We start from the raw sequence: 12,263 nt of genomic DNA on the forward strand, positions 1-12,263 counted from the left end.
TAGAAATCGTTGTAGAAATTTAACCTTTATAAGTACATATCGTTGTAATGTTTGGCTTTCATAAGAACAAATTGTGCTAACTGTTTTTCAATACCCAGAAGGTGGATAGGTACAAATCGATTTGTTTCAGTATGAAAATAGGTATTATTTAGCATGAATAGTATAACCAGTTGTAAGATTTAGCATTCAGATTTACAAATTAATTTTTTTACATAACGAAACCTTACACAAAACTCATCGAAAGGACACAAGTTTTGCTAATTCGACAATGGAGGAGAAATACCTAGAAGGTAGATGCAGCCGATGGTGGCAACGGTGCTCCAACTACGCTCTGACGGCAGCAGACTACAAAAAAGGGTGTTCCGACGGCAGCAGATAATGATAAAAGAGTGTTCCGGCGGCAGCAGACGACGGCAAAGGGTGCTCTCGCAGCAGCAGACGATGGCAAAGGTTGCGTCGTCAAAGAGAGCTCTTGTTACAGCAGATGGTGCATCGTCAAAGGGTGATCCAGAATGTTTAGGGCGACATATTGCGAGGAGCTTCTGTTAAAGCAGAGGAGTTTACTCCTTAGGGCGAAAACAATGATGATTTTAACCCTTTCTGGCGGGAGGACATTTTTGTCCTTTACTCAAACATCGTTTTATGGCGCTAATGGTGGGAAAGGGTACTTAAGTCTTTGCAAATGCGGCGGACTCCAATGCTAAGTGATGCAGACACATACGGGGAAACGAGCCCCACGTGGCGCTCATTCAGACCCGAGAACATGCACCTGCGTGTTCCGAGGAGGAACATATAACCTGCTTCGGTATTTTATGCCCTTTGATTTTGGGGTTGCATCATTGGCCATTGGTCACTCCTTAGCGTGGCCCTACTGAGGCCATGGGAGGATCGGTTGAGTTCCTATATCAAATAAGGTGGACCAGCATATGACCTCGAAAAGGAACAACACACGTGGGTCGAGATTGGACGTCACGTAATAATTCATCTTGTTTTTACATGAAACACAGGAACTTTTCTTTGTTTTTTCTTTAACCACAGGAGGTAACAGGTCCGTTTTGCTCAACTGGAATTATGTTTGCAACTGTGCAAGAACATGCACCACCAGCCCGCTGACAGGCCGAGAGAGTGTGTCTGTCCATCTTTAACGTGGATTGTGGTTCATTGTTTGTGACAAACAGCAGGTTTGATTTATTTGGCGAAGTTGGATCTGCTAAGGAATGTGACATGTCATGCTTCATTGTGTCGCCATGTATGGTGTTTGGTTGCTTAATGTGGGTGGGTGCATCGCCCCAGTGGCAGCGGGCCTGGGGAGAAGGTGCTGACTCTTTCGTACTAGGTTTGACGCCCACCGAGTGTATGGGTGCCTTTAACTGGTGGATTCTGTAAGGGCTTGGGTGTTGGTGACTCTCTACCCGAAGTTTACCTCGCAAGGGGGTGAGCTAAGTGACCTGTTCTCGATGAGGGTGAGAAAAGGAAAAGCATGTGGGTGGGTTCACAGGACGCTCCATGTCTCCTATAGTTTCTGGCTTTACATTGGCCTGGTCTACATCAATACTGCTCTAGGCCTGGTTACACTTTTTTTTTTTGAAAGGCTAGCTAGGGTTAGGCAGACCCCTACCAGTTATACAACTATACCCTTGGGTTTTGAGCCTTCTACATCACAATACAAGGTGACGTGCACTGGTTGCTCCTACCAGACAAGGGGAGCCCCTGTTGGTCTGGTTACACAAAATTGGTCACTATAATTTGTGAAGTAAAAACTGATTTTGTTAGGGGGCTCATAATCGGTGGGGGTTTGAGTTGGCTCACCGACTCTCAATGCCTACCACTGTTTGAGGGATTGGATATGACAAATCCCCGCATCTAGTTCCTTTTTAATCCTAGATGGCTGTTTGGCAGCATGTAATTGGCAAGGAGATGCCAACTCCAGCTGGTTGCGGAACATTATTCCCAAACAGCGGTGGGTACTTGTTGGCAAATACCAGTGCTTTCAAATCCTGGATTTGGAATATCCAGGGTTTGGCATTTCAGCACCAAATACAGGTATAGCCTTATTGTGAACTTGACTTGAGAAGTCACATTTTGGTGGTCCGCTCAACTATGCCCAGGTAACCCACGAGGTTGACTCATCTGGTTTTTAATCTATGAGCTCAGTAGGACCTTTTGGTGTCCTCTAAGCATTGGACTTGGTAAAGACAACTGGAGTAATTCCTTAGGCATAGAAAAGTTCATGGGATCGGGGGATTTGCTTGGCGTAGATTCAGAGGATCGCCCCAATCTTGACATGTCAGATTGATGGCCAGTGTACATTGGCACATGAGCCCAGGGGCTCTCTGGTAGGGGCGACTTGTGAATGCCACCAAGTTGAGGGAATGTCTTTGAAACCCAAAGGTAGTGCCCCCTTGCTGCAAGATCAAAGTTGTTGAGTGTACTCCCCGGTGGGGGACCTTGGGATTTTACCAACTCCCTTTGATTATCCAAAAAAAAAAAAAATCTCTTTGCTTCTGACAAACTTGACAATATTATTTATCACAGTTCACAAGCAATAAGCCAACTAGACAAGAACATAAGGAAAAACATATGTGCTGACCACACCAAAAAATAACATGAAGATGAAAAAATCTACAAGCTATCTGTCACCATATGCTCTTGACTCAACATCAACTGGTCAAAGATGACACACACACACAGAGAGACTACTACTTTTTTAGGGGAACCACCTTGCGTTTCTTATGGGCCAAGATGCTTCCTTTCCATGGTTTCTGCAGATCCTGATCAATAGAACCATTGATTTCTAGCAGAAATCCACTATGGGTTTCTTGTGAACTTGGATGTATCCTTTCACATGGTTTCTGCAGATCCTGATCTCAGAGTGGCCCTTCATGTCTTCAAGGCTTACATACTGCTGCTTCACCATCCTGGAGAAATCCCCACTGTCATGAATCCAAACGTATGGTTGAAAGATCTCATTGCAGTGGAAAATCATGGTGTTGGTGTCTCCATACTTGGGCACGTAAGTTTTGTAAATGTGCTTGCTCCCTAGCTTCTTGGAGTTGCCCGGCTGAACGGTGTAGGACTTCTTCAGTATGGATCCTACCCTTATCTGCAGATCTATGGGCCTGTCAGTGTGGTTGATGAAGCGTGTGGTGAAGGTGGAGCTTCTGCTGCTGCTGTGGGGAATGCAGAAGCATGCCATGGAAGAGAAAACCAGTTGCCTCATTGGTATTCTCTTTGGCGATGCAGACAGGTGAGGAGAAGCAGCTTTTGGTTTTGTTTCTCTCAATTGAGAGTGAGCTTTTGACTTGCGGTTTATGCTTTGTCGCCCCTTTTTTTTTTCTTTTTTCACTTTGGAATAGAAAATGTCAAAATAAAAGAGAAAGGAGCTAATGGGGTAAAAGTAAAATGAATGAATGAATATCTGAATTAATTCCCCTCCCACGAGGACGAAAAAGTCTTCAAGTTTGTGACAGTGATATTAGTGTCTTTATCGATCATGAAATAAGATTCTGTACCCATCACACCCAACACAGAGAGAGTTTGATGGACTAGTTTTTGGGAGTTCAAACTTAAAAACATGAAAGTGATCCTCGTTCACGGGGGTGCATGTTTAACAGGTACTTGGGTCTGGAGCTTTTCCAATATGCAATAATGTGTTTGTTGGCTGAAGTGAACAAATTCATCTTACCTCATCCAATATGTAAATATTCTTCTTATTCAAAAACATTGACAGTGTCCCAGGTTCCACACCCACCTGGTGTGTACAGGTGCCTTTAACTGATGGGCTCCATTAGGACTTGGGTGTACCAACCAAAACGTGTTTTTGTTTGTAACTTATTCCGCGCACTATTTTTTTTTTCCATTTTGTTGTATTTCAATCTTTTTAAATTTCTATAAATTTTCCATACTTGGGTTGATTTTTTCATTCATTTTTTATTATAAACATAAGGAATTTTCACAATATCTTTCCAAAAGGCAATCTTACAAGATCTTCCGTGTGGAGAAAGAAAGCCGAGTACAAAATTTGCGACCACAGATTTCAACTGTATATTATGCCAAACTTTTCCATGTTATGGGATCAATCACCATTCATCTGCCTCAAAGACTGCTATTGTTTGGAAGATGATCAAAACTTTTTTGGAAATCGCACTTCCACATGAAACTCAACCATTTTCATGACCACAAAAAGCATGTAGTTTGCAATTCATGTTCTGTCAAACATGCCATAGTCCCATGGAAATGATGAAAATATATGTGGGAGACGAGGCGGTTGATCGTGACATCACAAAGAATGAATAAACTCTGGAACATGTAAACAATGAGGACCAACGGGGTTTCGCTTGTCTGGTAAGAGCAGCTAGTGCATGTCACCTTGTGTTGGGATGTTGCAGGTTCAAAAGCCAATTGTATAGTTGTATAACTGGTAGGGGTCTGCCTAACCCCAGCTTGCCTTTCAAAAAAAATGTAAACAATGAGAAAAGATCACTCAAAACACGGACAGGGCAGAAGAACATCTTTTTTCTTTTTTTTAATTTCATTTGGAGATTATAACAAGGCAGTATTCTTAAATGATTTTTTTTAATATAAAGGAAGCTACCCATGCAAGGCAGTTGGAGAAGGATTCACAGCCTCAATCTTCCCTTCACAAATCTCCTCTCATGTATGTAAAACCTCCGAGTACCCCTTCCCTCTCCTTCCTGTCCAATGGGTAGGTCTCCCCATTACTTAGACCATGTGGTAAGGGACGCAGACCGTGAGTATAAGATTCTTAATGTCTTTCAACTTGAATGCCTTAACTCGACCCACCTAGCCCAGTATGCAGAGGTCTTGCGGGCCTTCGGCATAGAAGCTTGGCTAGTTGAATGCCTTAAGCCAACACACCCAACCAAGTATGCAGAGCTCTTGTGGGCCTTCAGCATAGGAGCTTGACATAGCCACACAGGAGATGCACCACCACAACTCACACAAGATTCACATCAAAGTGCTATTTATAACAGAAGCCAGCAAGGTCTTTCACATGCGAGAAATTTGTCCTTCTCAATCGAAGAAAAAGGGAGGACATCAACCTATATCAAGACAATTAAATAGCATTTAAGATTCAAAGCTCTGTTTGGGAGCCGGAGATGGGAAGGGAGATGGTATTTAATAACTAATACCACCAACCTCTACAGGTGTTTAGAAACTTTGTTTTGAGAGATGAGAATGGTGTTGAGAGTGATAGGTCATTTTAAACTACATTCTCACAAGGATGTTGTTGTTGACAACTCCAGCCTCATCTCCACTCTAATAATCCCATCACCCCTCTCATCTCCACTCCAAAACCGGCTCTCAAACAGAGCCTAGGAAGAATTCACCATCTCCTAAAACTGGAATCATCTCGCGTGAACTAAAGCATTCTGTCGGAAGCTATTAGTTAATTGTTCTATAACCTTAAAACCAATCGGAATCACAAATATGATCTCAATGGTCAATGGTTATTAATTATTAAAGCATAAATAATTTGAGCACTGTGTCCAAATCCATGGATCCAACTGGATTTTCATGATCTTGACCAATAAAAACATGGACAGAAAACGGTTGGGATAATTTGCAGCTTTATCAGTATCGTTCAAATAGATTAGGAACTTGGAATCTCTTTTTTTTTCGAAAGGCAAGCTGGGGTTAGGCAGACCCCTACCAGTTATACAACTATACCATTGGGTTTAGAACCTGCAACGACCAAACACAAGGTGCCGTGCACTAGCTGCTCCTACCAGACAAGCGGAGGCCCCGTTGGCAACTTAATTTTTTTTAATTTTACACCAACAAGCAGCAGTGACTACAACAGGCAGCAGTGACGGGCGCAACAAAGTAAATCATGGAGAGGAAGGTTGAAAGGTGTTTAGTGGGACATCCAAGTAGCAATTTCTGCCAACTTGGATGGCCTGCTTCCCAGTGGAAGAAGAAAGCAAGTGCACAATGCAGAGTCAAGCAGCAGAGCAAGTCGATGAGGATGCGTAGAGCGCGATGATTGTGCACAGGAAAGTTATCATGCTTTTCTGCTTGCCAACAAAAACAAAAAAACAGAAAAGAAAAAGGAACTCAATCTACTTTATTGAGAAGCATCTTTATACATTATAAATTTGAAATTCAGAAGAAACTTTTCATGCATACACCATGATCTTGTGTAAATGAAAATACATCTAAAATACATGTGACATGTCTCCTTTCATCAATGAACGTGTATGATTTCATACAAAACAGAGAGAGAGAGAGAGAGAGAGAATTTACACCAATTAATATTTTCTTACTTTTCATGACCATCAATTGAGGGGTCAATCTTGATTATCAGAGGCTGGTGGAGATCCATCGAAGGGTCAACAGAGATGGGCAACTGAGATGAGGTCATGACATCCACCGCTGTTTCATTTTCCATCAAGGCCTTCTCTAAAGATGACTTTGCCACTTTAGTGACACATACCATCAGGATCACTGCAAAAGAGAACCATCGAGGTTTTGGCAAAACGTTCATGGCATGCATTTTGAGCCTCTAAATATCAGGATAAGAGAAAAGAAAGGAAAAAGACTAGTTCTTCTCATGACTCACCAGAGAGCACAAGCCCAGATACAAGCAGCAGCTGCATTAATGTCATTGGACAAGCGTATCAGAAAAAAATTCTTAGAGATTAAAAGGAAGTGAAACAGCCCAGGAAGAAACCACTATTTCAAGTGCTTCACTAGCAATCATAGGAATCGGATTATACCTGTGTCACATGGGCGTATCAGAAAATTTTTCTTAGAGATTAAAAGGAAGTGAAACAGCCCAGGAAGAAACCACTATTTCAAGTGCTTCACTAGCAATCATAGGAATCGGATTATACCTATGTCACATGGGTGCGGGTGCAGGTACGAGTGCGGCACAATTTCAAAAATTTTATACATGGGGACTCGGCTATATATATATATATATATATATATATATATATATATATATATATATATATATATATATATATATATATATATATATATATATATATATATATATATATATATATATATCAATAAATTAACACATAATTATATATATAACAAACCGCATGTCCAAGCCCTTTGGCAAGATGCACAAGGAACCTTGCAGTTGAGCTGTTAACACCGAGTAGGGACACGATTCTGCTGCGGCAAAGGGAAGCAAACACAGAGACCCCAAAAGGCACCAGCCTGGCAAGAACGAGGCAGGGGGTGATGAGTTGTGGAGCCTGATTCGGATTTTTGCCCTTACAGGAAGGGGGGTCCTGGGGCTCCCCCCGGCGCAGGTCCCGCTGAGGCAGGGGGAATTTCTGATGCAGGAGAAATTTTTTCTTGGGCTTATGTTTGAGAAACTGAGGCAGGGGGGCGGAGCCCCCTACCTGAACACATATCCGAGGCAGGGGCAGCCCCCTGCCGAAAAATACATCTGATGCAGGGGAGCCCCTGGACCGAAAATAAAGTATGGCAGGGGCCTCTGCCCCCTGCCGGAAAAAAATAACAAGGCAAGGGGCTCCGCCCCTTGCTGGAAAATAAAGTATGGCAGGGGCTCCGCCCCCTGCCGAACGAAGAGGAAGAAGAACGGAAGAGGGAGGAGGCATACCTGAGACTAGTGGCTGGTGAAGGGGGTGGTTGGCGTCGCCTGCAGCTACGGTCGCTGGGGTCTGGGTCGCCAGCGTGACTGCAGGGGATGAAGACCGGATGACTGGAGGGAGGCAAAGATCGACAGGGTAAGCCCCTTCCCCTGTCGTAAACCCCTCTTTAGGGTTCAGCCCTGACACAGGTAACATTTTGGATCTGGGTTGAGTCTGGATCCAGACCCAACCCAGATCCAAAATGAGTTTGAAAATGGACCTTTATAGACTCGGTCAACTTTGACCGAGTCTATAAAGTGGACGGACTCGACCCAAGTGTGTTGACCGAGTCGAACACCTGTTGACCAAGTCCGCCCAGTGTCCGAAGCCACACCCGTGTCGGGGCATGTCGACGCGAGTGCGTCGCCTCTCCAGTCGAGTCCGTGTGACATAGGATTATACCATTCACACTATATGCATGAACTTCAAAAGTTCATAAAACACAAAAGAGAAAAAGTGTGGGCATCATAGAGAGAGAGAGAGTTGCATGACCACTCGTACTGCTTGAAAGTAGAGAGTTGCTACACATTCTTGCATGGCTACTGTTCATGGAGAGGGCTATAGAGCTTCTATATTCAGAAGTCCTAGTCTTGTGCAATACAGTAGACAATGTAAGCTCTTCATTGAAAAAAAGATCAGAACACAGGTGATATAGCCTCCCACTTCAATTCATGGATCACGAGCATGAAAACTAAAATCATCGAGTCTCAAAGAAACTAGTTATGCATAAGCATTAAAGCACTTGACTTGCAACTCATGAATTATTGAACCATGACCCAAATTTTCACCTTACAGATGCAATGAAAACTAAAGAAATAGTTCATTGTCAGTTTGAGTAGAAACGGCACAAGAAGTGCACAAAAGCATCATATTCTCGAGTGAGTTCACATTGTGATGCATTTTCTCATGCTTCTTGTGTCAGTATTTTTTCTTAACGGCAAACAGAAAAGCAACAACAATTTAATCCAAAAATAACTCCTCCTTTTCCCAATAAAAATAATTTTGGACTCTTTTGTCATCCAATAAAATGATGTTTTATAAGAAATTTCTCCACCAAACAATTCTCAAAGTGCATGGAATGAAGGGAGGAAGAAGATGAAGGTAAATGTGTTTCATTAAGAAGATAACTCTTCTTATCAGTGCTATAACAAAGAATGAGATAAAAGATTGAAATGCCCTTACAAAAAGGACTAAATACTACTACATATAAAATAAAGTAAAAAAGGCTGAAATGCCCTTGTAAAAAGGTGGTCAATAAAACTATGTACAAAAGTAATAAAATGAGATAAAAGACTGCAATGCCCTTACAAAAAGGACTAAATACTACTACTTATAAAATAAAGTAAAAAAAGGCTGAAATGCCCTTGTAAAAGGTGGACAATAAAACTATGTACAAAAGTAATAAATTACAACTATACCTCTACCTACCATACATTTTCACTCTCCCTCAAACTTGAGATAGCGGTATGGGAACTATCGCGAGTTTGAAGATGAGGCAAAACTGAACAGTTGGTTGAACCTTTGTGAAAAAAATTACAAGTTGATGTACTGATTGAACATAGGGTAAATAAATAACCCCTTCTTGATACTTTTGCCTCACATAATGACAATCTATCTCAATATGATTTGTGTGTTCTTTGAACTCAGAATTTTGGGCAATGTGAATGGCACTGTGATTGCCACAATGTAAAGCAGATATAGAAATATCAACTCTCATGTCCCTAAGAGGCCAGCAAAGTCCAACAATCTCTAAAGTAGTTTGAGCTATTGCTTTGTACTCTGCCTCTGTAGTTGACAGAGCAATCCATTGTTACTTATGATATCAATGAGCTGCCCAACTCCAATGATGAGGCTTACGAAGAGAATAATGCATAATGCATTGTATGTCATACATACCGAATGATTCTCACTACTACGGACATGTGAACTAAGCGAGGTAGACTCATAAACTAACTACAGGAACCACATAAGCAATGTTAGGTCTAAAAATAGTCAAATGGATCAACAACCAACTAGTTGACAATAGAAAGTCGGATCATCAAGTAACTCTCCATCCACTGCTCGAAACCTGGGTCTAGTTTGATCTACTAAATCAGTGGCATACTTATGTTGTATCAAATAAGTAGCCTCTCTTAGAGTGTGCTATTTCCAACCCAAAAAATAAAAGGCTCCAAGATCCTTCATCTCAAATAGCTAACTCAACCAATGTTGACATTCTAGATGATCTGTACATCATCAATTGTGATAATCATATTATCAACATAAAGCAAAAGAAGACAATGACTTGTCAAACTATTTGAAACAAACAATGTGGGATCATGATAACTTTGCCTAAAACCAAGATACTTCACTGATAAATGAATTTTGAAACCATGCTCTAGGGCCCTAATGAGTACACAAAGAGCACTCCAAAATAGACACTATACCTTTCTATCAGTTACTTCTCATGGTAGCTGTATGTAGGCTTACTCCTTTAAAACTCCATTGAGGCTCAATAGGCCTGTTTGAGCCCATAGAGAAATCTCCTGAATAGGCATATTCTAACCTTTCTATCAGTTACTCCTAATGGTAGCTGCATGTAGGCTTCCTCTAAATCGCCATTGAGGAATGCATTCATTACACTAACAGTCTTAAATCTCAATGACAAACTGCTACCATCAATAGTAAGGTCTGAATGTTGGTCATATGCAACTAAGCAAAGGTCTTTGCATAATCTATCTAAACTACTGATTGTAGCCTTTGACTACTAATCAGTAGGAATTAGGTTCCACATATGAATGAATCAAGGCAGAAAAACTTTGATGTTAAGCAGTAAATGACTCATAAGAAACAAAAAAAGATGGGAAGTTAAGAGTCTAGTACTCCTGTGGAGTTTGTATATCATCAATACGAAAGGATTTTGACCTTTCATGGGATTGGTTTTCCATCTCAACCACTTGTCTCACAAGTACAACAACAACAACAACTACGCCTTCATCCCAAAACAATTGGGGTCAGCGATATGAACCAAAAAAGAAATTCATTTTGGGTCTTCCACATGAATCCTTTTCCTCCAATCATTTCTATCCAACGCCATGTCCTCGGTGAGGTTCAAAGCATTCATATCCTTTCCTATCATCTCCATCCAAGTCTTCCTAGGCCTACCCCGACCTCTTTTAACTAATATATTTTCCCATTTCTCCAACCTTCTAACTGGAGCATCATTAGGCCTTCGCCGAATATGTCCAAACCACCGTAAACGATTCTCTCGCATCTTATTTTTAATGGGTGCAACACCTACCTTCTTACGTATCTCTTCGTTCCGAATCTTATCTTTTATTGTATTTCCACACATCCATCTAAGCATCCGCATCTCAGCTACACTCATTTTTTGAATATGATGTCTCTTGGCAGCCCAACATTCCGTACCATATAGTAAAGCGGGTCTAATAGTCGTCCTATAAAACTTTCCCTTCAACCGCCATGGCATTCTACGATCGCACAGCACTCCAGTAGCACTTTTCCATTTCATCCACCCAACCTTTATCCTATGATTTACATCTCCATCAATTTCTCCATACTTTTGAATGATGGATCCCAAATATTTGAAATAATCATTCACCGGTATATCTTGCTCACCAAGCTTCACTACACTCCCATCACTACTTCGTTGCTTACTAAACCGACATTCCATATATTCAGTCTACATAGCTGTTTGGATTCATCCCAAATATTGCCTACTTCGTTGTCTCACAAGTAATGGCACAAACTTCTACCTCAGAGTCCCCTCTACATAGCTGTTTGGATTCATCCATCTTTTTAGTTGAGGATGGAATCAAGAAGGAAAAGTCAAACTCTGATCTATTCTCAATATGTTAGGGGCAAAATATGGGATATGTTCTACAACTATTACATGCCGAAAGACCCACAAATGCTTAGAGACAAGATCAAAACCTGTCACCTGGGTACGGGTGTGGGTACGACACGGCAATTCCAAAAAATGTGGGTACGGGGACACAACTATATATATATATATATATATATATATATATATATAGAGAGAGAGAGAGAGAGAGAGAGAGAGAGAGAGAGAGAGAACTGAACATATTAGGCCCCATTTTCTGATTCTGTCCTGTTATGCCACATAGTTTGAAGTATTTTATGATAGAACCGTTTGATGTGTTTAGCATGCTCGATTTAGTGGGAATTGACTCTTGGATCATATTTTTTTGACGAAAAAATGTATTTTTATGAGCCTGGGAAATTTGATGCCTTCATAGTCATTGATTTTGGATCATCGGAAAAACCTATATACAGGTCAGATTCAGGTGATCCAAAATCCAGTTCCCACTAAACAAAACCTATAGATCACATCTATGGTGTTAGATGTGAGAAAAAATATGAAAAAGCTATGATTTTTGAAGGGGCAGAACGGGGAAATAGCGTGTCTCAGTATCATAGATCAAAACATTGTACACTTTTTGCCCTTCAGGAAATCCAAATGAAACAGCTGATTGCTCTAAGACAAAGTTCATCTCTTGCTTAGATAAGAGTAACAAATCAAGTGCAACGAAAAACTCTTAGTAACAAATAAGCCAGTGGATTCCCATGAAGTTTCTGATAAAGTGACAACTTTGAGACTTGAGA

At 41.1% G+C, this 12,263-nt stretch overlaps 2 protein-coding genes across 4 annotated transcripts in view; both read right to left on the reverse strand.

Moving 5' to 3' along the window:
• Positions 1-2,244: 2,244 nt before the first annotated feature.
• Positions 2,245-3,226, reverse strand: LOC149851308 (RING zinc finger protein). Its single transcript, XM_090014577.1, has one exon. The coding sequence runs from the start codon at positions 3,218-3,220 to the stop codon at positions 2,795-2,797; it is 426 nt and encodes a 141-aa protein (XP_089870703.1). The 5' UTR covers positions 3,221-3,226; the 3' UTR covers positions 2,245-2,794.
• A 1,066-nt stretch (positions 3,227-4,292) lies between these two features.
• Positions 4,293-12,263, reverse strand: part of LOC149851309 (SNARE associated Golgi protein family) — a 29,294-nt gene continuing 21,323 nt past the window's right edge. The window contains exons 8-10 of one of the 3 annotated variants that reach the window (XM_089999964.1): positions 6,584-6,614; positions 6,288-6,468; positions 4,293-6,035 (exon numbers count right to left, since the gene is read on the reverse strand). In XM_089999964.1, the coding sequence (XP_089856090.1) occupies positions 6,026-6,035; positions 6,288-6,468; positions 6,584-6,614 (222 nt within the window). In that variant the 3' untranslated portion in view covers positions 4,293-6,025. Of the gene's footprint in view, positions 6,036-6,064; positions 6,469-6,583; positions 6,615-12,263 lie in introns of those variants that run through there. The other 2 variants (XM_089999973.1, XM_089999982.1) reach the window with 2 other exon arrangements.

The sequence above is a fragment of the Nuphar pumila genome, chromosome 1 (genome assembly GCF_984573655.1).
Source record: "Nuphar pumila chromosome 1, dmNupPumi1.hap1.1, whole genome shotgun sequence".
Taxonomy (NCBI): Eukaryota; Viridiplantae; Streptophyta; class Magnoliopsida; order Nymphaeales; family Nymphaeaceae; genus Nuphar; species Nuphar pumila.